A 26201-nucleotide genomic window follows, 5' to 3' on the forward strand; every position below is an offset into this window, starting at 1 on the left:
GCTCTCTCCCTTTTTCCCAACCTCTCCCCACTCGCATGTACAAAGCAAGAAAGTAGAGAGGGAAAAAAGAGAAAAGAAAAACTTTGGGTCCCTCCTCCCACCTATCTTTGCATAAGTGCTAGAGAGAAAAGCCTTGGAGCTTTTTAGAACTACAACAGAAACAGCAGAAGTTACATAGCACTCTTTCCTTCAGACTAAGCCTTCTAACTAGTTTGAAGAACTTCTTTGTGTAAGGAAAAGCTTGTTGTAATACTTCATCACAAACAGCTTTATTAGAAATTTTAGGTTAAGATTGCATAGGAAGAAATATCTACTATGAACTACATAGGGAAAAAGTAGAACTTTTTCCTAGATTACTTGAAGCAACTGTGGTTTTTAAAAACAGAGTTCTCAGATGACTTATGCTCACAAGATAACATTTTGTCCTTAGCCATTACAGCCACTGGAAGACGCATTTCCTGGATGTTGAGAAACATTTTCAGTTCTGGTTACTGCAATTTAAAAGATGTCACAGTGCTTGACCTTTTAGAAGAAACTGTAGTTCACAAGTCAGCTTCAATAATTCAAAATATTACATTTAACTCCAGAAAAAAGCAGTGTTTCACAGTGGTCTTATCTAAGTACGGTAGTCATGGCAGCTTATTTCAGGAACTTTATCCAATGAACAGCCAACCACCAAGCACCTTGACCCTCCAAACTTCTGAACAACTCCTGACATTCTCCTGACTATTCCCCCTTCTCTCAACCATGTAAAAATGTTCTGTACTGCAAATGGCAGTAATTTCATCTCTTCACATTTCTACTGCCACCATTTCCATTCTCTGTTCCACAAGGAGACTTAAGAACGCTTGTTGCCAAAAGTAGCCTTTGGAACACACTTGGGGTAAACATCAGAGGTGTTTTAAAAGAAAACTTTAAACGTGGGTATTAAAACTTTCATTATAATACACACACACACTCAGGAGCAGAGACACAGATCGTAACATCAAAAGTTGGCCTCAAAATGGAGAAGCTCAGTGAACAAGAACAGGAGTCACATTGAGAATAACCTTCAGCTGAGGCTGAAGAAGCTGCTGTGGCAGTGGGATATCCTTATGGCCAGCCATATGGCAGGATGGAGCAATTATTTTGGGAGACCCTGGTTTTTAGAAACAGCCATGCTGATTCTGCCTATTTCTCCTCAACATTTTTACGAACTAGAAAAATGGGATAATATATTTACTTCATTCTAGCACTAACCTAATGACAGATTTAAACTATGATCCTGAATGTTGAAATAAAGGGAAACCTGAAGTGTGTGCAGAAATAAACTCTGGATTAGCTCCAATTCTTGAATTTTACTTAGAAGAATTGTGTTTTTCTCTCTCTTCTGGAATATTTACCCTAATGAGGTTGCCCAAATTAAAATACTTTTCGTTGTCAGCAAACTAAATATAAAATCCTCTAAACACCACTGAACTAATTATCGTCTTCTGTAGCATGTCAGAGCTGAATGTGTTACAAAGAGAATCCAACTGCACATGGCATCACTGCTTCTGGAATGAAAATGAGTTGGAATAAGCGGCTTTTAGGAGGCTGATTTCTGCTTTTTCTGCAATTTGGAACTGAAGAAGTTGGCAGCCTTGTGGGGACAGGCATCCATTGAGCTACCATAAACTCCTAAACTTCCATCTGTTTTAAAAAGCTCCAGTTGACCTACATTTTATGTTATGGATTAGCTGAAGCTGATAGAGTAACACAGACAAAGCCTGACTCTTGCTGCTAACCATATATCCTTAGCAATTAAATATTTTATCAGTCATATGTTTCACGTAAAGATGAAAGTTTCAAAGAGGAAAACTTCTAGTGTTTCGAACATACAAACCAGAAATAATCACTTGACAGATGCACTTAAGACTGCAATGTAAATATCAAATTGATTAACTTTTCTTTTGCCTACTAAGACCTAATTCAAACGTACACACTAAAATTATTTGAAGTTAAAAAAAAAAAAAAAAAAGGCTAATTAATTCACAATTTCAGGTCACGCTGAAATGAGGCACAAGAACCATTTGGCATTTTGGAAACTGTGTTTTTCTAAGTTATCTACAAAAACGCTTGGTAAAGTAAGCCAGAAAGCAAAAATTTGTCTCAAAAAAGCATCTTTCTGCCTCGAATTTCCACGTTGTTCTTATTCTGAGGTAGAAAGAAAACTCAACCTTGAGTTGGTTGCTGTTTGTTTTTTGTTTTTTGGTTTTTCTTACCAACCAGTAACATGTCACTCTACAGGCCAGATGGGCACACTGAGATGAGGTGCATCAAGTCTAAGTCCCTGAGTCAGATCAGGAATTCAAATTTGAATCTCTTCCATTTTCAAGTGTTCTGATCATCAGATAGATTGGATTTTCTCTCTTCCTCTTCTTAACCAGAAAATCAGAAAAATATAGTGAATCTAACATATACTAATATAAACAACATATTTCTACTCCGATGCACTACCATTTACAAAACAAAGAGGGTATGGAAAAATTCCTGATGAATTATCTTTACAGGCTCATCAGGAGCCTGTTAATAGTTGTTTTATTTAGACTCATCTCCACATTGGCTCACTTCCCTATAATACCTGTAACTAATTTTGATGCATTTTGTCCTTCTCTACAATGAGATTATTCAACTTTTTTTTTTGTTGTTTAATTAGAAGTTAAGAGGTAAGCTATAGACACATCTAAGCTGGATGTTGGATCATCCAACTGGTCTATCAAGACAGGGAAAATTTCATAGCCAAAGCAATTGCTTCATCCACAGATTGGAAGTCCATCAAAAGAAATCAGTTATGTTAATGTCCTGAAGACTTGTATGCATCACTAGTTAGAAAGTGCTGGTCTTCTCACATCCTTCTAATTAGAACTTCCTGCAAACCACATTCTAAAACATACCTGTTTTCCAAAGTCAAGATATGCTTTCATTTTTCCCTGCCCACCAACTAAACCGACTACCTTTTCAGAAAAATGCCAGTTTGATACATTATCAGAAAATGAAAATCGAATTGTTTCTTCAGCTTTCTTCATTCTCCTACTGTATGATTTTATGTGACTATCTATCCACGCTTAATATGCTTCTGTCAGTCAGTTATGTGTGCTATCAACATCCGCAAGCCAATTGGAAGTAGTGAATAAACTCCTTATTTTGTTTTGCTTGCATGTGTAGCTGTGTAGCTTTGCTTCGCTTTTTAAACTGTCCTTATGTTAGCCCATAACTTTTCAGTTTTTCCTTTTCTGTTTTCTTCCCCGTGCCTCTGCAGGGTAATGAGAGAAAAGCTGCAAAGGGCTAAACAGCTGAATGGGGTCAACTCATCACAGCTGTTCTTCCTAGCAAGTGTGGAGGAAGATTCGCTTTTAGGTTCATTTAGGATGAAATGAACAGTAACCTACTCTCCACTGATTGTCAGTGACATCTCTGTGGTCTATAACAAGCCAAGGCTGTTATCTAACTTGGACACAGACTCATATATGGTAGAAACCTACACTTACTCAGATGAATCTGTTGTATGTCTGCCACTGCTGTGATATGCCTAAGGTAAGATGTGGTCCAATGTCTCATAGGTATAACTGCAATTTCTGTTTTTAAAAATAGCTATATATCTGAGCATAATTCCAAATCTCACTGTGAGATGAGCAGCTTCATTAAACATAGTGATAGAACAAGCTGCAGTTTACCTGGCTACAGACATTCCCTCTCACAGGTAATACACTCAGCGCCAAAATGGGGATACACAAATTCAAATTCTTCTGGGTAATATTTTCTAAATATATATGAAAGAACAAGAGAAAATAATGACAGCTGTAGCCTGTGTGCCAATGGAAAAAGTAAGTACATTTCTAATATTTTTGGTCTTCATTTTAGTGCTGGATAAATGCTCCTGATTGCTACATGCAAGCGGTGTATGCACTATGTCTTTCTGACAACAGGTGAGATTCCATGATGCTCACAAGTGTTTTAACAATCTAGGTAATAGCATAAGAGCAGTACAAGTGTTCTGCCATCAGATCACAACATTTTGAAAACGTTACTACTTCCTTAAATTTCTGTATGCATGTGTTAAAACTGAGTCACCACTCCGCTTCCAGCAAAGACCTGAATAAAACAAAGCAATGTACTTTTAAGTTCTGCTACCTGCCCCTAACAGATGAGTTTCCACTCATACATTTGTAAACATTTCACGAGTTCTTCCGTATTTCACAGTTGTTGCAGTTATTACAGTAGCCCCTACACATTCCATGTTCATTATGAACTGACATCAAATATTAAGATCAGGAGGGACAGAGTATGTTTTACTCTGTTCTTCTCTTTCACATTCTCTATTTGTTTGCTCATGGTAAACTGTCCTGATCCAATGAAAAGATTCACTGCAGCATGTTTTCCTGCATGGGATCCATGGGATACATGGGATGTGTCTTGCATGGGATACATTTGGCCTTACTGCCTTAAGACCCTTACTGGTCAAGAAAGTGAAGCTCACAAAAGGGTTAAATTCCCACAGGGTGGTAAAAGTGAAATTTAATCAAACCCACAGTTTGGCATTGCCCACAAAAATCCCACCATCTGTTATAGTTGAAGAATTCTTGGGGAAACTGCACAAGATACGCTCTTGCAGAATTGTTTGCTGATCCATGGAATCAGAATCATTTCAGAAGTGAACCAAAACCAAAATCACAGCCATGAGTTCCAACACATATAAACCCCAAGACTGCAACCTAAATCATGTAGCAAGAGCCTCAGCTGGAGTTTCTCTCTATATGGAACTATCTGGCACTTGGCCATTTTCTGCAGTTAGGTACGACAACTCCTGGATGATAGAGTCCTTGTTCAGGCACAGGACCTTTTCGGGGAACTAGCAAGAATTATCTGCTCCCTTCTATTCTGTCTCCATACACCTTACCTATATTATAGCTCCAGGTTCCTGCCAAAGGCTATCTGTGCTGTCATAAAGTAGCATATGTTATTAAAAACCAGCTGGCTATATTCTCTGATCCAGTGAACTTTAATGGACCCGTTCTGTCTCTGGACCAGAAACTTATGAACAGCATAGAGAAAGGTCCCCTGCAAGGATTGTTCAAGTGCCAGTGATTCAGGGAGAAAGAAGTCTCTTTAAAGGCAATGCATAAGGAGAAGATGTAATTGCCTTTGGGGAGGTTTGCATCTGTCACTTTTTCCATCTTGCAAATCCACAGCGAAAATGGTGTAGGTGGACGGCTGAAGATTGTTCTTCTCAAAGGCTTCCTCCTGAAATGGGTGCCTACGCTCTAATACTGACTAAGCCACAGGGTTTTGCTTCTGATCTAATTAGATAATGATACTGCAATACAAAAGGAGAGGTTAATCTTGACTCCATCTTAATCTTCTTTCCTTGTATCCAATTGTAAACACCCTGGAAGCACTTAGAATCACCTCTCCCTATGTGTTTTAACATCAGCACACGCACAGAACAGCTACAAATATGCATTATTAGGGGACCTGGAAAAGGGGAGAAAGGAAAGCCAATCTTAAAATAAACTGTGCCAGTGTGGATAGGAAAAGATAAGAACAGCAACAGACTCTGACCACAAGCAGACAGTATTCTCATTAGCCCATCATATGCATAGACCTGTTTCTGGAAAGTGCTCTCCTCTCGCAGACCTCAACTGCTCACTCTGGCACTATCAACTCTGGATTTTGCCTTAGCGCAGGCGAAGGGATATTTCTGGCCCCTAAGAAAATCAGCCACACAAACATCCCTACTATGTCCCTGTTCTCTGCACTATTCTATCTGTGCCTTTTGCAAACTAAACAGTCACATTCCCATTAGTTTGCATAAAACCCTACACTTTCCTTCTGTACTTCAAAACATAGTCTCCTTCCCATTTTCTGTCAACAGCAAATCACTATTCAAACAAATAAAAGTACCCATTTATCTAACACATAAGCGTAGTCTGCCTTATACCTAGGAGGAAAGTGAGTTGAACTAATGCTCAGTTTAATAAAAGGGGAAATTCAAATAATGACATTAGTAGCTGTAGAAAGACAGGAAAAGTTGTCTAAACATGTATTAATTGAATCACCATTGATACACGAAGGCTTCAAACTCTTCTTCCTTATAACTTCTAAAGAAAACAAGAAATAAAGCTAAAGCAACCTGATTACAACAGAAATTACTGAGAACAGAAAATTACTCAACTTATGTAATGTAATAAGCTCCTATTGAAAAGTATCAGTAAAGTGCTGTCTTTTCTTTATACCATTCTTTACACTAGTGGCATTCACCCACCATTTTACAGTCATTTCTCCTGCTATTTTACCTTATTATGCCATTAATCCAGCAGCAGCAGACTTGAATCTTTATTAAGCAACTGAAATTATTTTGCTTTTCATCAAAAAAATCAGGTTGTTACTGCATTTTTATAATTACATCACCTTGTCACTGCAAAGGAAGAGGAATACATACCTCAATAGAAGATTTTACCTTCAAAATACTTGCAGTAGTGACATACACCCAGATCTTGTACATAAATATTAATACTTATACCTGAGTGAATGGGCTTATGTGTGTGTGTATATATGTACATATAAACAGAGGCAATATGTATGTATACATGTGTACACATTTACACATATCAATATGATGCCTGCTGTCACATTTCCTCTTCTATACAAACATGGCTTGCTCTGCCTCATTTGTAATGTTGGTTATTTGGACAAGAGTTGGACTACAAGTCAGGACAAGTTTTCTCAGATTAAAACTGGGGATTATCAGAGTGTGCAGAAAAAGAGACACTCTTTGCTTTGTTATGCTGGTACTCCAAAGTCCAGATTGCTTGACATTCATCGCTGGCATTTAATATGAACTGGATTAGCTTCTGCCTTTTTTAGAACACAATTTTAGCATTGAACCATATTAATAAGTGAAAGTCCCTTTTCAGTAGTAGGTCATACACTTCCTTCAGCAAGCTTTATTAATTTCAGTCAATTTATATCAGGGATGAATTTGGTCCAAAATGTTTCACTGTAAGACAACACTCCTGGCACACTAGCCATAACTATTCTTCTAAGGTCTATCCAATATGCTGTTGCTGTGATTTCAAGATTCATTTGGCCATACGGTTTTCAAGTTGTACATTACAAGTGTCTCAGCCAATGCCTAGGTTTGCTTCAAAGTTAGATTTATTTATTGCAGGATGTATGTGGCTTTTTGTTCCTAGCTTGGCTTGAAGAGGTTTATCTTCCCTGCTTAACTCCTGTCAACGAGAATCAGTGTTAAAACACCACAGTTGGGCTTTATATGAGGAAGCTTACTTTGTCTTTATACTTGGTATACAGGGTATTTAGAGTATGTGGGATTCAGGAGGTTGAGATAATGAAGAGTAAATTCGATAAGTGGTATCATGCACGTTACAGAATTTCATCCTGTAGTAGTATCCCTAGGTGTCTTACTGTTATCGAGAAGACACAATCATTGTTAATGAACACCCAGTTTTAAAGTAATCCCAGAGGCTATGGATTTGTGTCTACTTCAGGCTATTTTTCCTGGAGGTTTACATTATCAAATTCCACACAGGAAATCAAATAGCCTTATTCATGAATATCTGTCAAGGTCCTCTGACTATTTTTAGTAAAGCAACTTGCACACATAGCCATAACTCAGCCTCAAAGACAGCAGAAACTGATGTATTATAATCAAAAATGGCAGCATCTCTATTCCCTGTCTGCAGTTACAATTTTCCTGATCCTTTCACACCTGAGGGTAAAAACACGCAGTTGTGAGTTACAACGCAATGATGATTTGAATTACAAATTAATTTCCCATGGACTTAAAACAAGCTACTGGCCAGGCACCATATGTCATTTACTTTTCAATAAAAGGCTTAGCAAAGTCAAATCAGCCAAGCAGATCTAAAAATTATCACATTGAACATAAAATCCAAGACTCAGATGACCAACAGGTGCACCAGCCATACCAATAGCCAACAGAATCAACCACTTTTAAGACTCCTGAAGGAAAAGGACTAGAGCACTGGCCTACTATGATGTGCCAATGGGGTGACTTTTCCTGGAGGGGAATAGGACTTGCCCTGCCATGCAGAGGGAAGAGAAATGTGGATTAGTACAAAACGACCTATAGGACAGTTATGGGAGAATTACAAAGGAAAGTAAGCAAAATTTATCACAGGATGTTTGGGGGGAATCAATCACCAAAGGCAAGGAAAGGAAGGGATCAAGCACAGAGATGGTCTAAAATCAAGAAAATGGGAGGGTAAACGGATTTATGAGGCCAGATCCATGTGAATATGCATCTGCTCATCATGTTTGTCTGACTGAGCCCTGCGCCTAACCACTGCAGTCTAACCTGTATCATTATTAAATCCCATTCCCAATTATCCCCCATGTGGATGCACTCTCTGTTATGAGCCAGCATGTCTGAACCCTACCAAAAACCACGAAGAGCTTATTGGTGAGTAGAAGAGGTTTGTATGCCAACCATTGGAACAAGAAGTTGCAAAATTGAGGGCTTGTAAGTCCAGGTAGTATCAACTAGAAGAGTATGGACCAGCTGTTGCACTAACAGTGTCCAAAATCAGTCGGGAGATCTGCTTTGTGTGTATGTAACCCACAAGCAGACTTTATTCCTGATCAGCTAGTGGGGACGAAATGCAGCAAGCCATCTATGTTTTGTATATTTGCATGTGCTACCCGCATCTATGTATCTTCTGTGTTTGTGCAGGTCCATATGACTGGCTGTGTGCAGTGCATATATGGACGTGTTTGTGTGCCCAATGGAATTCATGTCCTGCCTCCTTACTAAGCAGATCTGTAAATATAGGACCAAGGCTGTCATGTAGCCATTGGACTGGGGCAGGAATAATAAATCCCCTTCCCCAGGAATAATAAATTCCCAAAGCTCCACCAGACTTGGCTACGACTAATAGCCTTGTTTTGCAATCATCACAATAAGAAATTCTTGCAGATTTCTTATAAATAACTTGCATTTCTGACTGAAAAAAAAAAAAATCAATCTGACCCACCTGGTTTTCAGTAAGGCCATAGAATCATATCACAGAATAACAGAATGTCTTAGGTTGGAGGGTACCTTAAAGATCATCTAGCTCCAACCCCTCTGCCATGGGTGGGGTTGCCAATCACTATCAAGCTGGACAAGGCCCATCCAACCTGCCCTTGAATACCTTCAGAAATGGATTGCCCACAAACTCTCCACATGGTTTGTTCCAGTGCTTCACAATCCTGTGAGTAAAAAATTTCTTCCTAACGTCTAAGTTAAATCTATCCTCTTTTAGTTTAAAGCCATTTCCCCTTCACCTGTCTCTGTAAAACCAGGTAAGAATTTGGTCCCTCTCCTTGTAAGCTTCCATCAAGTACTGGAAGGCCACTGTGAGGTCTCCCTGGAGCCTTCTTTTCTACAAGATGAACAAGCATGGCTCTCGAAGTTTTCTTCATAGGGCAGGTGCTCCAGCTCTCTGATGATCTTTGTGATCTGCCTCTGAACCTGTTCCAATGGTTCTGCATCCCTCTCATACTGAAGATGCCATGCTTGGGCACAGTACTCCAGATAGGGCCTTACAAGGGCAGAGTAGAAGGGGACAATCAACCCTCAGGATCCAGCTCAGGATACGGTTGGCTTTCTGGGATGCAAGCACACACTGCTGGCTAATGTCTAGTTTTTCATCCATCAGGATTCCAAAGTTCTTCTCTGCAGGGCTGCTCTCAATGAGCTCTTCTCCCAGTCTCTGATCCAGAATCTGTATGCTTAGCATTTACTTATTGTTAATTTCTTCCCCTGGGGCAAATTCTCCTTCAAGTAATTCTGCAAGATTCAGGGTCAAAAACAAAACCCAACGAGCAACTTACCATGGAGTGCATTTTTTCTTATTTTACGAGATCTCAGATTTCTCTCCTGCTGGTCTACAACATTCATCTCTCTGAATGGAAAAGGAGGTAGAGCTCACTCACAGATGGACACCCACAGATGGTTTTATGGGCCTCAAATAGTATTTTAGGCAGTCGGGCCTTGACAGTCATATTTAGTAAGTTGGCTGAAATTACTATTTTTCTGACCCAGGTAAAATAACTTTTCTTACTCTATGAACAAAGCATTTAACTTCAGTCCCCATCCTTTTAAATGCACTCATTTACCAATTCTAGCCCTGTTATGCCTGTTCAATTTGAGCATTTAATTTCTGAAGCACTCAAGATAAAAACTGGATCATGATTAAAAAAATTATATTAGCCATGCTCTGCTAGTGTAGCCTCAACCACTTCAGCACCTCCTTAAGCACAAAAGAGATGCAAAAGCGCAGAATTTAATTCTATTGCATAATGAGAGTAATAAAACCCTCAAGTTTTTTGTTTTTGTTTTTGTTTTTTGGTATTAACTAGCTGCACTGTTTCCTTTCTTTTCCTGACCAGTGTGAAAACCCACTCTCTTAAGATCAGCACAAGAAAGAGATAAGGTCTCATTCTCATCTACCTCAGAACCTAACCATGGCATGCTCCATCTTCTCCTTGCTGCTGTAGCAGATGTATTGCAACTATAAACAACATTTGTTATTATTCTAAACATGCAAAGCAGGAAGAAATATTATTCTTACACAGAAGATGTAGATTGTAGATGCTAGATGAGAGGCAGATGGTAAATTATTTGTAAAGCCAAGGTCTCTCTCCTTCATTTTTCTTTGGAACAGATACATAAGGAATGATGAACAAAGAAGTGGTTAACTCAGTTTAACTATTATGTAATTCCACTGACTTCTTTCTGTTAACAATTTGGACTATTTCATCCCTATACTTCCTAAAGAGAATTAAGTCTTCAAATTGCATCTGTTTCTCTCATCAAAACCAACAACCTAAACGAACTGTAGATGAGAATACAAGCCTAGCAGTAACAATAAAGTCCAATCAGGAAACACAGCTGAAAAGGTTTCCACAGCATGACTAAAGTCATAATGCAGTGTAAGTCTATAGCCATACCACTTCCTAGGAGGAATTATTTTGTCCTTGTTCTACAGATACTAGCACAGCACAAGTGTTTCTCTCTTACATTCTTTATCAAATATTCATTCTAAAATGTTATTTTCTAAAAAGAGGAAGTAACCAAAGGTCAAATAACCTCAAATGTCTGCACTAAAGCATATAGTTCACAAGGGAGTAATTGTCAATTTACTTGCATTTTTTTATTACCACTGGTGGGATATTTCAGTAGGCCTTCTAATAATAAGTTAAGGAATAAATGAAATATATACGAACACTTGTAGGAAGCTACTGAGATTCAAATAGTTACTGAAAACAACTGTAATTTCTTGCACTTCTATCTAAGTTCCATGACCCACTTCCATCAGATTAAAATACTGTTTTGGAGATGAACACTTTAAAGAATTGATTGAAAAGGAACACCAATTCTTCAACACATATTTTATTAAACTTTAACTTCTTTTCATGCTGTTGAGAGTTGGCAAAAAAGCAATTAACATTTGGAAGAATTTGAAGACCCTAGTCTTTCTTCTTCCTAGTGAATGCAGACTTTGCTATCCAGAAGATGACGATGTTACTAAGAGAACTCAATTTTCCACACGGTACAATCTAAGCAAGGGCTTCTTGTTTTGCTGTGTTCTATGCTGATGGAGTTAAGCAGAAACTGGTAGCTTCTTGGTTCAAAGCCTAGCTGGCACAGTAGGCAGGCAATCTAAACCTAACATCTCAGCTTGTTACTGTCCCAGTACTTCTGATAAAAAGGCAGAACTCAAGCAGAAGTCTCTGATACAAAAATTGGTTATATAAATTGCATGACTGCACGTGATGCCTTTTGGAAGTAATACCTCAAAAAAAAAAAAAAAAAAAAAAAGGGCATTTTGTCATACTATATGAATATCACAGGAAAGTTTCAACAAGGTTTTTTATTAAAGTTATTAAATAATGAACGTGACAAAAAGGTAGATGGATGGCTCTCAAATAAATGAAACAGCAGATAAAGCAATAGGAAACAAGAGGAGTCAGTAGTCAATCAATGGTGAAAGTCTACTCCTGAGTTTCAGGGGATCTGTATTGAGATATGGGCAGTTCACCTCACTCCTAAATGATCTGAAAAAGGAGGCAAGCAGCACAGTGACAGCATGAACAGAAGTCTGTGTAGGTTCTGAATGCACACAAATAAAGGAAAAATCCACAAAGGGCTGTCAGTTGCAAGAACCCAGGGAATATTCTCACGTTCTTCCCAAAATACTTACCTTTGCCTACTGTCAAACAATGGACATGGGATCAGTTGGACCTTCTCTGACTTTGTGCAACAGTAAACTGACTTAAATTCCCAAGCTGTCTTTTCGCCAGAATGTTAGACTTCTGTCCTTACATGCAGTGAGAGTATACAAGCCACATTGAGGCATAAGACCATCCAGACTAATGCCACGTTTTGAGTAGTATCATGTTTACTGAACTCTATCTTCCCAAAGCCAGTGAGTTTATGTAGAAGAATGCTACAGGGAAGCTTGAGGGAATTAATTTCTTAGAGAATACAGAGCTGAACTCTGAGATCTTAAATCCTCTGAGAATAAAAGATCTGTCTTAAGTCCAAGTGTAAGTTTAGACGCTGTGGGCTTACAGAAGGGCACTTTCCAAAACAACATGTGATCACAGAAGTAAAAACAGACTCAAAAACATTTTTACACTTGCACTAGCTTCTGTTCTTGGTTGGTGTGATTTTTTTTTATTTTTTTTCTTTAATTTATCTTCTCTCTTACTGAGGCCATATGAACTCTGATCAAACATCTAATGACCAAAGTCTTCAATTGCAAACCAATCTTTACCTGATCTTTGGATACATCCTCAGACTATGACCAAACTCTACTTTGAAATATCATTGTGCAAAAAAAAATTATATCCATATTCCAGTCTATGGTTTGTTATGCCATTATCAACGTGGTGCAGCTACACACCTTCAGATGGTGCATGCTTTCTCCTCATTACCTCGAGCAAGAGATCTGAATATGGGCAGGGGACAGCAAAGCACTTCATCAGACCCTACTAAATATAAAAAGGGTTGCAGTGGAGAACTGTCGGGGTGAGTTACAGCGAGCCCCCAACACATGCTCCCTGTGAGATGGAAACAGTGGAGACTGCAGCTAAAACTCCTAGCAGCCCATCACCACTGCAATCACCGCTTTGTTTGCATATAAACTCTGAAATGTCTTAACAAGTCTCTCTCTAAAACTTCCTTTCTTGGCCACAAGTCTTCAAAACAGCAATTAAAAAAATGCATCACAGTAAAACATTAGGTAGTATGAAAAACACTGAGGTCACAGTAATGTTTGGTTCTAATAAACAACACGTCAAAGTGAAAAAAGGAAAACACGTTTTACTCATGCAGTAACTCAGCGATCAAGACTCACTGAATCAAGCTCAGACACGTACAGAAGGAAATCCTACAGCAATAACCATGGGCTTCATATGGAGGAAAAGAAGTAATCCTAATATTTCCGTGGAACCACTGCTGAAGGAATATCATTCTTGTCTGGGAAGCAGTAAAACAATCGGACAAACAGGCTGACCAAGATTTGTCCCTAGTAACCCCTATTTCATACAACGTGCAAGATGATGCTAAGAATTATTATAAATCTATTAATAAAATGCAGTGAATTATTCCAGTAACAATGAGTTGTCAATGTATTTTTAACATACTGAGACAGCTTAAGTGATACAAGAGAAACTGCACAATTTTATCGAGGCTGAAATGTGAATTTAGAAATCCTGTTAGCAGTCATGTTTTGTTTTCATTAATTTCACTAATATTTTAAGTAACTGAAAAAGAATCCACAAAACATTTTGTTGAAGAGCTTTTACTAGCATCACAGCTCATTTCAACCAGTTTAACTTGTTTATTTGTTCTAACATATGGATCCTAATTTGCACACATTCAGCTCCCTGAGATGAAACCACGCTCTCAGACAAAACAGGCAAAACCAGAGAAAACAATGCAACCCATCTGTTGGAGAAAGCCGAGAAACAAAAAATCCCCCTCCTGCAAACGGTTTTTTTTTGTTGTTGGTTTTGGTGGTTTTTTTTTTTTGTTGTTTTTTTTTGTTTTGTTTTGCTCTTTACCGCTCATCTCTTCCTCTCCTCTTAGCAACAGCACATGGAACAGCCAACCAGGACCCGCTCCCGGCGCTGGAGCATCACAGCCGGGGTTACTGCCGTGCACTGACCGCCAGTAACCGCGAGCCTGGCAGCCCGGGCATGCGGCACCTCTACTGCAGTGCACCTGCTGGGGATGAGGACAGGCTTTTTCTGACTCCTCTGGCAAGGATTAGCAAATAATTTAGGGCAAATCCCACCCCCCCCCTCGCTCCCCCTTCTCTTTATCTTTTGGGTCCTTGGATATCTCCGAGAGGGGGGGGGAGAATCTTTAAAATGAAGTCACTGCAAAGATGCAGCAAAAAGAAAAGCCTAGCTTAATAAAAAGAAACAGGTCAGCCCGAGTGCACAAAAGTACACATAGCAGAACAAATTCATAGCAGAGCACCAGAGCAAATCAGAAAAAGCCAGTCTGTGCTGAGGATTTGACAGTGGGTCACGTTTCCATCTTACTCAGAGATCAATATTAACATAACACACAGACCTCTCAGCTAAAATATCAGTATCAGCTGTTCTGATGACACCATCTCAGACTACGGTGGACACATTCAGTGCCTTTCACAAATGCCAAGCAACCTGCCAAACATTCCATATTACCCCACTGGACACTATGGAGCCATTCAGAATAAACACCGTCCACCTCCCTCCTCTCACGGCCAACCTCCTCTGCATGTTTCATGTGCTCCATCTCAAAGTTATGAAGTTGTAATCTTTTAAGAAAATACAGGACCTCTCAAGCTGTTTTCCCATGATCTGAGCTATTCCAACAACCCCAGAAGAGCAGAACAATGGCTTTTTCTGCTGAGCATGAATTTCTGTTGCTGTTAATCCACTCGGTAAGTAGACCAGGTTGCAGCTTGACTGGCTGGAACCCCTACCCTGAAAGGTTACTAGAGATCAAACCCTACCAGCACCTCCATCCCGAGGCAGTACAAATGAGTCACTACCTTTCTCAAAATAACAATGGAGAAATTTCCAACTACACCATTGCCTAATTAACCATGAATAGTGACAAGTACTAGAAAAAATGAATTCCCAAGTTCCCATGGAGTTTTAACAGCCAATTTATTACTATTTTCTTCCCAGATGCACTCAAATTATGTAGAAATGATAGATTCCTACATTGTGGCAAAAACACCTAGAAACAAAAGGATAAATGTCTTTTTTTGCATGTGCATATATAATCAAAATAACACTGAAAGAATTACAGCAAGACAGAAGACTGCAAGCTATTTATTGTGCCTTCCTCGTATTTATTTGGCACTATCCATAATTCTATAGTGAAATCACTCATCCTATTCAGATTACTTTATGGTACTCACAACAACAGCAGTAGAAAGCTATGGCACTGACTTTTCTATAAAATCCTCTTGCAAACAGTCTTCAGGCAGTCCTCCATTTTAAAACCTACGCCTCAATACATATTTCTGTAGTTTGTATTTTAAGCTGCATTTTCAATCTGAAACAGTTTAAGCAGGTAGTTCAGAAGCCAAGGTAAGAGGCACAGTCTCAACTCTTTTTCAACCTGGTAAGACAGTGAAATTTTGAGCATGGTTTGCTCTGAAGCTCTGTGACATTGCATTTCCTCATTTAAGAAGCCCACATGTGATCTCATAGAGTGCTCTCCCCCTCTGAATCAGCTGGCTCCCTCATCCTAAAAGAGAAGAGAAGGCATTCTAGGACTAAGCAGTTCTATTCTTTCTTTGAACGCTGAATTTTCCTTTCTCTTGCTTTGCTGGTTCATCTTAAACTTACAAAACAAAGAATCTGCTCCAGCAGTCCTGGAGGTATCTTATGGAAATCTTGAATCCTGGTGGCCTGCAGGAGACTTTTGCAACATGCTAGAACAAAGATAGGAATCAAAGAGGGAGTCATTTTTGGTTCTGGAAGAGAGCGGTTAGGCTATGATCCTTAACCTCAAATGATCTGGATCAAGTCATTTATCAGCCTCTTTTCTCTTTCATTCAAAATGAATTCATCCTACCAGTTGAGTAATTCCTATGTGAGGAATTCCTAAGCTATGTGAGACCTTCTGAAAATTTTATCTTTGCAGCATTTTCCAAATTCCCATATTGATAAGTCTTACTGAACTGAATGGGGCAAATAGAGCTTCTTTGACCAAGAGCTCACTTTCCAGATTCATTCCTGTTAACACCACTGACTTAAAGTAGAATTATACCATAAGTCAATCAGGCTTAGCGACAACCAAATCTTTACTATGAGTTTAATGAAAATTTATTAAAGCAAGTGGAACAAGCTTTTTTTGTAGCAAGATGCACTTATCAGATAATTCTGTGAATGAAAATGCACTTTCTTGTTTTTAAAGAGAAAATGAGATTTAGTAGATAAATTAAGCATGTTAAGGCCGAGACACAAATCAATGCAGAATTCTAATTTAAGACTAATATGTCATAATTAGTTGCTTTTTTTTTTCCACTGTTGACAAGCAACTCAAATTCAACTTCTCTGTGGTTTTAATAAAAAGTAAATGATATTACAAATAATTAGTTCAACTGTCTGAATGATACAGCAAAGTACAGAACACAATGGCAGAATTACTCACACGTTCTCCTTTTGTTAATTTATAGTCTAACCTTGACATTACTTTACAATACCATTCTTGCTGAGGGGAGTATATTTTTCTTTATTGTTGCTTTTTATTTGAATTCCTCTCCAACATATTAACATAAATTGTCTTTCAGAGCAAACTATACTTCTCCCTTTATGATCCAACACTTGCTGAAAGGTTTTCACTAATTCATCACAGTTTTGGAAAAAAAAGTGTAGAAATAGCAGATTTTTTTGTCAAGCTTGATCTTAGAATAGAAACACCACTAGTTTAAAAGGCCATTTTTAGAATGGCATCCCTTGCCCCTTACTGCTATGAACAGCACCAAAGAACAGTATGAACTGAGATACATCTTCCATTTTTTCTTTTTTTTCTTTTTTTAAGCTTGTACATACAAGCTTACTGTTGTTTGGTTTTTCTGGTTGGTTTGTTTTTTTGGTTTTTTTTAATCAGATGGATTTCCAACATTGGACTTTCTACTTTTTGCCTAGTGGAGAAATATTGGCAGTATGTGGACAGTTGTACTAGATGGCATTGGTCAATTTAAACATCTCACTTCATGGCAACAAGAAATCCTTTTCACACAGAGAATCCCAGTTGAGTGCAGATCTAAGAGAGTCACCAGCATCTGAGGATAAAACATTACCCATCTCCTGCACCTAACACTTTGATGCCTACCTTCATTTAAGAATATTTAGCCAATTCCTTTTTCCATCTTCTATTTTGCTTTTGGAAAACCTTCTCTACTAAAATCAATGCACTTGGATCAATTCTTGGAGTAGGAAGAAAGTTTCTTTCTAGGTTTCCATAGTTTGGTTAGTAACTCGGTGAATCACAGAAGTGTTGCTTGGAAGGGACCTCTGGAGATCTAAACTAGCCTTCTGTCCAAAACATGATGCTCACCAACACCAGATCATGCCAGCTGTGGCTCTGCCTAGCCCAGTCTTCCAAACCCCCCAGCATGGAGACACTACACCATCTGAGTGGATTGTCCCAGAACTGCATTCCTCTACGGCTAAAAACATATTTCCTAACACTGTAAGCCATCCAAAATGCAGTATGTCAGCTGGCAATACCTACAGGAATTTGGCTCCAGTGTCTTTAGAGCTGCCCTTCGAGTAGTTTTAAATCACTACAAGATGATCCCCCAGCTTTCCCTTCACTAGACCAAACAAGAGCAGCTTCCTCAGTCTCTCTTCATACATCCCCAACCAATTTTTCATTTCTCTGATAGACACTTCCTAACCTCACAGAATCACAGAATTGTAGGGGTTGGAAGGGACCTCCAGAGATCATCGAGTCCAACCCCCCTGCCAAAGCAGGTTCCCTACAGCAGGTCGCACAGGTAGGCATCCAGGCAGGTCTTGAACATCTCCAGAGAAGGAGACTCCACCACCTCCCTTGGCAGCCTGTTCCAGCGCTCCGTCACCTCACTGTAAAGAAGATCTTGCGCATGTTTGTGCGGAACTTCCTATGCTGCAGTTTCCAGCCGTTTCCCCTTGTCCTGTCTCCACTCACCACTGAAAACAGTCTGGCCTCACCATTCTGCCCCCCACACCTTAGATATTTATAGACCTGGCTCAGGTCCCCTCTCAGTCTCCTTTTCTCAAGGCTGAACAGACCCAGATCACTCAGCCTTTCCTCATAGGAGAGATAACCTCCCACTACCTCTGTTGAACTGGAGGCAAACCAGATGCAATGTTTCTGTTGTGCTCTCTCCAATGTTAACTGGAGAACCTCCTGGCCAAATCCTTCAAAAGGTAGCTCATTACATTGTTTGCCTGACTTGCAGTGAAAGTACTCTTTGGCTTGTATCCAGATTGGCTGAATAAACTCCTCCCAGATCTTCTAGATCCCTGGTCAGCAGAAGAGTGCCAAGACCTGCTGACAGACAGCATTCCTCACAACCACTCAGCAGCTGACCTTAGTGATCCAAGGAAAGACATACAAGGCCTAAGCCAAGTGAGGAGTAGAGAATAAGAACTCCTGCTCATATACCCAGGTAACCAGAAGCTGGAGAATCCATGTTTAACAGTCATTCACGCCCACAGCCAAATGCCACAACTGGTCCTTTTTAGCAGCAGGACATTTCGTTGGGATGTGCTCTTTGGCTCAAGCCCAGTCAGCCTCAAACATGTCAACAAATGTGGACAGTGGTTTTTGGTTTGGAACTTCTTGACCATTTTTGGCTAGTAGATAAAGAGGACCAGGTAAAATCCTCCAGTTTTTACATCCTATGAAACTGTGTCGAACTATATTGCATTTCTTGGAGGAAAAAGGACTTCAAAATTTGAGTTTATTCTAATAAGATGAAAAATAGTTTTAAATGCATGAAAGTTGTTGTCCAGCCAAGTTCTACATGCAGCCTTACTACATAATTATAGAATACGTATGCAAACATACAGTTTTGATGTTGAAAAAGAAAAAAAAAAAAAAAAAAAAAAAAAAAGATTAAAGCCACAAGTTTGCACTTCCTTCAACAAATACATAACCGTATGCTTAGGCTATCCAGATATGGAACCACTTCCTTGGCCATAGCACAGTGTTTTTCATATCACACATTTCTCTACAATTAAAGTCTCGGTGTTGTGATAATGTCAAAATTTCCAGTCAGCAGCAATGTACTTTGTGAAATAATTTCAAGTGGAACCTCTAAACTAGTGGACTTACATATTCAAAGCAAGTGCAGGTACCTAATATGGCTCTGTCAAGCACCACACTGGCAGGGTCTTATCATTTAAAAATAACTAAAGCACACAACCGTGCCAGTTTATATTACTAAGAGAGAATTTCTTAAGGAAGAGCAATTATGTCACTTAACACACAAAACTTTCCTTAATATTTCAGTAATTTCTTTTGGGCTTCCTTCTTTTCACTTGGAGGAATTTACTTCACGACCTAGTTTTCCTGTCAGAAAGATGACTAGTCACATGCTTACACACACACACACACACACACACACACACACACACACAAAACTGCCCTGAAAACACATGGCTTACAACAAAGCAGATGAAAGTATAAAAAGAATGAATGCAAAGCAGATGAAAAAGGACAGAACCACTTCACACCCACCTTTCAAAACTGTAAGAGACCAAAAGTATATAAAGAACAGAGTTGAATATGCCCTCCCAACTCCCATCAATATTTCAGCACTGGAAGCAATGTCTGAGAAATATAAAGGAAAATGTATTGTGAAAAGAAAGTGGTAATGCTTCAATTTCTTGACACGCATCCAATGTCCATACTGTTTTGATGTGCCTTGTGTTGCAGGCTGAGAACTCTGTGCCACGTATTGGCAAATTAGGTAGCAAAATAGCATCCCCGTACTTGGCTAAAGCTCAGGAGTTAGTCCTAGCAATAGCCAGCAATTTCATCAGTTAAAAGAAATCATAAACTTAAAAGATCCCTATCTGAGAAAAACCAGAGTCTTGGAAGAGCTAACAATCCTACAGCCCATGGCACTGATTTCCAAACACAATGTTTTAAGAGAATAATCATCTTGGTTTCAAATGCCTTCTGAAATTCTTAGATGCTTACTGTTCTTAAAGGATACTTTTAAAATATTTGACAAAACCTTGTTGTAGAAGTAAAAACTAACAAACAAAAAAAACCACTCCTCTCCCACAACCTCTGCCTTTAAGCTGCATGCTCTAATCACCCCCAACAATAAACAAGCAAAATCACAGGACAGATGACTGGCAGCACAGAAGTACAGAACATACTTCAGATACTTTAGAACTGGGAAGCAAACAGTTAAATAAGCTGCAGAATTTCCTGTTTCTCAGAGCACAGAAAAGTTCCCTGTGGCCTCCATATTCCTCAAAACAAAGTGATGTCTGCTTCCAGAGCTGGGTCAAATGCTGCACCTGGGCTTCTAATCAGTCCTGCAGCAGCTTCTTTATGCTCTCTCTTCAGCCATAACACATTTTCTAGTCTTTGTTCTTTGTTTTGTTTGTTGTTGTTTTCTAATTTAGAAGGAACTTTTTATCTCCATACTCTTAGGAGTTTGATATGTTAAGACCCCAAGTAAAAAGCACTGTGAAAACACGCTTCCCTTACTTGCTTTGCTTCACTAACCTACAACAGACTCATTTCAGCTACCATGACTATCCACACAGGCAATAACATTTGTATAGTTGCTAAAATATGACTTTTCCTCACCTTTCTTCCTCCACCACGGCCCTTCTTGGACAGAGTAGGACAGTTCTTTAAACTCAATATTTACAGCTGGTCTGCGTGGTAGGTAGGAGAAACGGTGAGCTTCTGTCAGAGTATTGTCCACTTTTTTCAAGTGTCCATTCATCAGTCGAATGTCTTGGTTATCTGTGCCATTTGAGACCACTTCATCCACTGAAACACACACTGACTTTGGTTCGACCATAGTACAAGCGGAATTGCTGGCGTTCTAGAGAGAAAGTTGAAGAAAAAGCAAAGTTCACGTGCTTTTGTTTGGGAACACATTTCAAAACCTTCTGCATAAGAATTATTATTATTTAAAAGTAAAATCCAAGCACATAATTCAAAAAAGTATGCTGAAAGGTGAAAAAAACAAAACAAAACAAAAAAAGCCACCTTTTATTTGTTCCACCAGTGTCTTCATAGAAGAGGCATAAAAGAGCCTGCGCACTTATGGCACACAAAAGGTGGTACCTTTGGCACTAGTTTCCTCTCAAAAGCTACAGACAGCACATCAGTATCTACCTTCAGAAGTGAACAATTCTTGGACCAGATTAATACTGCAGAAGAATGCAATTTCTAAGTACAGTCACACTGTACTCCTTCCAAGAATTGAGTTCTAGATGCTCTAATCCTGGGGCTTATACTGGGACAGAGTAAAAGGATGAAGAAAGTTAGCTGAACAGTTTTTTGTGCAGGAATGTCAAAAGACAGCCACTCAAAAAGTCCAAGATTTATCCCTTCAGATCAGAACACACATCTGTAAATGTGAAATTGTACAAGTTATATTTCTGAAAATTTTGAAATGTGCTGTTTTCTGTCTTATCTGCTTATGTAGAGATAGTTCTGGAGACTCTGCAACCTACAGCAGTACAAGAGGAAAGCACAAAGATTTCCATCCAAAATCTTTCCTTATTTGACAGCAACCCCTAATGGAAATCTTATCAGCTACATAAACATACTAAACCCTGTTCCAGTACTAGCACTGCTGACACTGCAAGGTCAATGCTCTCAGCTCACAGCCTCTTGCCATGCTTTGCCCAGCACAGCACTCAGTGCAATTCCACTTGTCATTCTTTGGACTGAGGCTCTTTCCTTTCCTCTGCTGATCATACCAGGGCCTGCAGCCTGCCCTTCTCTTCTAATTTACACACACAAAATCTGAACTTTTTCCATTTCTTTTACCCAAATGAGCACCTTGCATCAATATCAACAGGGTACATCCAAAGCCTAAAGGAAAACAGCCAGGAATCTTCTTCAGCTAAACAGAATTTTGAACAGTTCGGAGGATGTCCTTTACTGTCAGTATGTAACATCATATGTCATGTAACATCTGTGTAACATATGTGTAGTTGTCTACTATAACATGCTTTTAATGCAGATCTGTATCAGAAAATAATTCCATAGTTGGCTTATGGCCTAGGCTTTCCATCCTGTCACCGCTATCCAACAGCCTACATCACTCCAAAGATACCTGCTGAAAAGCAGATGTCCTACGCTTCTTTCAAAGGTGCGAGTCTTGAACACTCTCAACAAGGAGCTGTAGCTCATGCCACTGCCAGCTTCTGTTCGCCCTCCAGAGCAACTATGTCACACTGTCACTTCAGAAGTCGATACATTTCCGCTGTGCCACTGTCATCCTCTCTGTTAGGGAGAATGGTCTCCCCATTTATATGGGGAAAGTAGTGCTTTCCAGATCGGGCACTTACCATGAATGCTGATGAAAAACCCTAAAGCACAGTCCTACAAAACCAGTAGAGTCCGGAGTCCTACAAAACCAGAAGACCGCAGTCTTCCAGTTCCTCTTGGTTCTAGATGTAAAAATCCAATCTGCTCACCACACTGTCTTAAGTGAACGACTTTAATTATGCTCTCAAGTGACTGAGAGGTCAGGTATCCAGTAACACTTACTCCTGATTTCTTAAAGAATTGATTGTAATGGCACGGAATTTGAACAAAACAAGTGTAATGTGAAACATCTTAGGCTTGAGTCATTAAAGCAAGGGGACCTCCCTCTTCCTTTAAAAAATAATGAGATGGTGTGTTAATAATATTCTTTACTGAATGTTTTCAAGGCTTAACTTTGAAACTCTCAGATTGCTTAGTTCACAGAACCTTCGGAATGTTTTCACCTGTCAGAGAGAATATCCAAAAAGTAGCCCTCAACGAGCAGGTCACCTTGAGCACTCAAGGGACAGTGAGGGCTCCTCCAGCTTATTTCAATCCAGAAAGAAACATGCTTGCCAGACAACTTTAACCAGCTGTGAGTAGGAAGCCAGAGACTTGTATTCCTGGGATACTGAGCAAACCGTTCTGGTCTTCGCACGGATTGAAGCATCTGCTTACAGCAGACCATGACACAACCTGTCCAGCCCTTAGGTCACACGCCAGCCTCTTTGGGGGACACTGCCCCAGAGGGCTGGGGCAAATGAATCCCGCTGGCCAGCAGGTGGGCGCTGCCAGTTCACAGAGCCGCAGCCCTGCACAGTGATTCTTTAGGCACACTTCCGTACAAACACAAACAAGATGCTCTCTGCTCATTGACGCAGCGATGTGTGCAGACATCAAACCGTTGTCCGTCTCAAACAGACAGAAATAGCCTATGTACTGAAAGACAGCGTTACATCGCAGCTGAACTCACGCCGTTGTATTCCTCAGCTTCCCGTACAGCGCTCAACCGCTTGCTGCTGTTTACCAGACACGGCAGCAGACACGGCAGTGAAACGGTCCCCCACGCTCTGCAAACAACTTCCCTCTCTCATCAAACCGAGGCCGTTACGCACCAAGCCGATGCTATTATGCAAAGACCCGGAGAGGTTACGGTCCTCCCGCAAATCTGTTTTGAGAACCATCGGAGAACGCCCGCAGAAGCCCCTAATCCCCTTCAGCAGCTCAAGCCTAGAGGTAACTGCCGGTCAAACTCCGCCGTCCTTACAGCTGCCGCTGCCGGGCTGCCCCACCAACCCCCACCCCACAGCCGCCCCGCGCCGACGGTCACCCCCCGCCCTCCGCCCGCTGCCCCTCACGCCCCCTCGTTCCCCGCTGACCCGTGAGGAAGCAACACGCAAGCAGGTCACCCCTTACCAGAGCGGTGCCCAGGGAGAAAGCCGCCATCAGGCATGCCATGTGCCCAGCTGCCCAGCCGCTTGCTCCTGCCGCTCCTGCTGCTCCTGCTACCAGCGGCTACCGCTCCGCCGGCGCCGCGCGAAGCCCTCGAGAGTCGCCCGGATTGGTGGCGGAGGGAGGGGAGGAGGGAGCGGCCTCCTGCCGCGCCCAGCTGGCCCCGCCCGGCCCCGCCGCGGGCTGAGCAGCGCGGTCCGTAGCCACTCACTTCCCTTGGGGTACGGGGGTTGTCCCCGCTCTGGGCAGGGCGTGGGGATCCTGCTGGATGGCGAGCTGGACGTGAGCCAACAAGATGCCCTTGTAGCCCAGAAAGCTTACCATGTCCTGGGCTGCATTCAAAGAAATGTGGCCAGCAGGATGAGGGAGGTGATGCTGCCCCTCTGCTCTGTGCTGGTGAGACCTCAGCTGGAGCACTGCGTCCAGATGGAGAGTCCTCAGTACAGGAGAGATGTGATTCTATTGGAGTGTGTCCAAAGGAAAGCCACAAAAATGATCTAAGGGATGGAACACCTCCCTACAAGGACAGGTTGAGAGAGCTGGGGCTGTTCAGCCTGGAAAAGAGAAGACTCCAGGGAGACATGAGAGTGGCCTTTCTGTATCTAAAGGGTGACTATATGAAAGAAAGAGAAAGACTCTTCAGCAGGGTCTGCTGTGATAGTACAAGGGGAAGTGGTTTCAAACTAAAAGAGGAGATACTTAGATTGGATATAAAGAAGAAGTTTTTTATAGTAAGGATGGTGAGACACTGGCACAGGTTGCCCAGAGAGGTGGTGGATGCCCCATCCCTGGAGACATTCAAAGTCAGGTTGGACAGAACTCTGAGCAATCTGATCTAGCTATAGGTGTCCCTATTCATTGCAGGGGAGTTGAACTAGATGGCCATTAAGGGACCCTTCCAACACAAACAATTCTATGAGTCTATTTAAGTAGGAGCCCAAACCACATCCTTGCCCATTAAGTGCACTGGATGGTGTTTGTGTGCTGTTAGCGTTGTGCTGGCACTTCCAACATGAATACAGATCCACATCTAGATTTCAAGTCAGAGTAGTCAGCCTCCCTACCTAATGGTAGAGAGCTTGGCCCAGCCAGGAGCCTTCCCTTGTGCATCTGAAGTTACGTGCCCTCTGGGCCCATTTTCCATAAGCCCTGGTGCTCCCTTCCCTCAGCTACTATCAGAAAGAGTGTAAGGTAGATAAATCATAACAGGGATCTGAGAACTGGATTCAAAAATGTTTTATACGTATCTCCCACAAGACCTGAGAAGGGCTGTAAAATACGGCTATGGATGTTAGGCATTTAAAGATGTCATATATTTTGACTGCTGGGCAGAAGGAGATACAGAGAAAGTGCATGAGATATCCTCATTTTAGTGCCCATGTGATACAGCCACAGCACAATGCTTAGTTCTCCTGCCTTTCAACTTCTTGAGAAGAAGCAAGATAAAACTACTGTAGCACAGCACAAGTGGAGAGTACCGAAATCTGCTGCACAAACAAAAGTTTTAGTTCAGGTTCTAAGCAGCTTTTGGCACTAAGGTTGAATAGTGCAGTTCACAGGGCAGTTCTGCAGAGAAAGGCATGCACAGTTTGTCTGCTTTGGGAGGACCTATGCTGCCCGCCAGAACCAGCCCAGCATGAAGGGAGGTCATGTTATTTGGGATGAAGTGACATGGAGATACAAACCCTCCTCACGTGGGGCACAATATGAAGACAAAGGAGGGCTCCATCACTCATATTACTGTCCATGGGAATTCTGCATGAATATGAGTGCATGATCACATCCCAGGGATTTATTTTTTCACAGTGGCTGCAGTATCAGTGCTTACCAGAGCTTCCTGTAAAACACTGAGACATAGAAACAGGTTTCACAGAAACTGAATTCTATTTGGTATCTATTTTGATATCACACAGGGAAAAAAAAAAATGATTACATAAGAAGCCTGCTAAAAATAGCAGTCTCCTGCATTCCTACATTCCCTCATTAACTCTTCCATTAGCTTTAAGGGTGATCCCCTGGTCCCTGCAGACAAAAATATTAAGAACGCAACTCTGAGAAGAAAGAAAAGAGAAGAGAAAACCATGTTAAAAAAATCCAGGGCAAAAAAAAAAAAAAAAAGAAAAGAAAAAAGAAAAAAGGAAGCTACAAATGAAGGTGAGGACAAGCAGGCAGGAACAAAACTCTC

General features: G+C 40.6%; 1 protein-coding gene and 1 long non-coding RNA gene across 2 annotated transcripts in view; both read right to left on the reverse strand.

The window, feature by feature from the left end:
• The window catches only part of ABCG1 (ATP binding cassette subfamily G member 1), a 60343-nt gene extending 36227 nt beyond the window's left edge, over positions 1 to 24116 (reverse strand). Inside the window, exons 1-2 of the mRNA XM_052674299.1 lie at positions 23981 to 24116; positions 20882 to 21125 (exon numbers count right to left, since the gene is read on the reverse strand). Of these exons, the coding sequence (XP_052530259.1) occupies positions 20882 to 21125; positions 23981 to 24022 (286 nt within the window). The 5' untranslated portion in view covers positions 24023 to 24116. The remainder of the gene's footprint in view (positions 1 to 20881; positions 21126 to 23980) is intronic.
• LOC128076518 (uncharacterized) lies at positions 17123 to 18720 on the reverse strand. The gene is made up of 2 exons (XR_008204416.1): positions 18376 to 18720; positions 17123 to 17963 (listed from the first exon to the last, which is right to left on the reverse strand). It is a non-coding gene; the product is annotated as an uncharacterized LOC128076518 (long non-coding RNA).
• Positions 24117 to 26201: the final 2085 nt, after the last annotated feature.

The sequence above is a fragment of the Tympanuchus pallidicinctus genome, unplaced genomic scaffold (assembly GCF_026119805.1).
Source record: "Tympanuchus pallidicinctus isolate F22 unplaced genomic scaffold, pur_lepc_1.0 scaffold14, whole genome shotgun sequence".
NCBI lineage: Eukaryota > Metazoa > Chordata > Aves > Galliformes > Phasianidae > Tympanuchus > Tympanuchus pallidicinctus.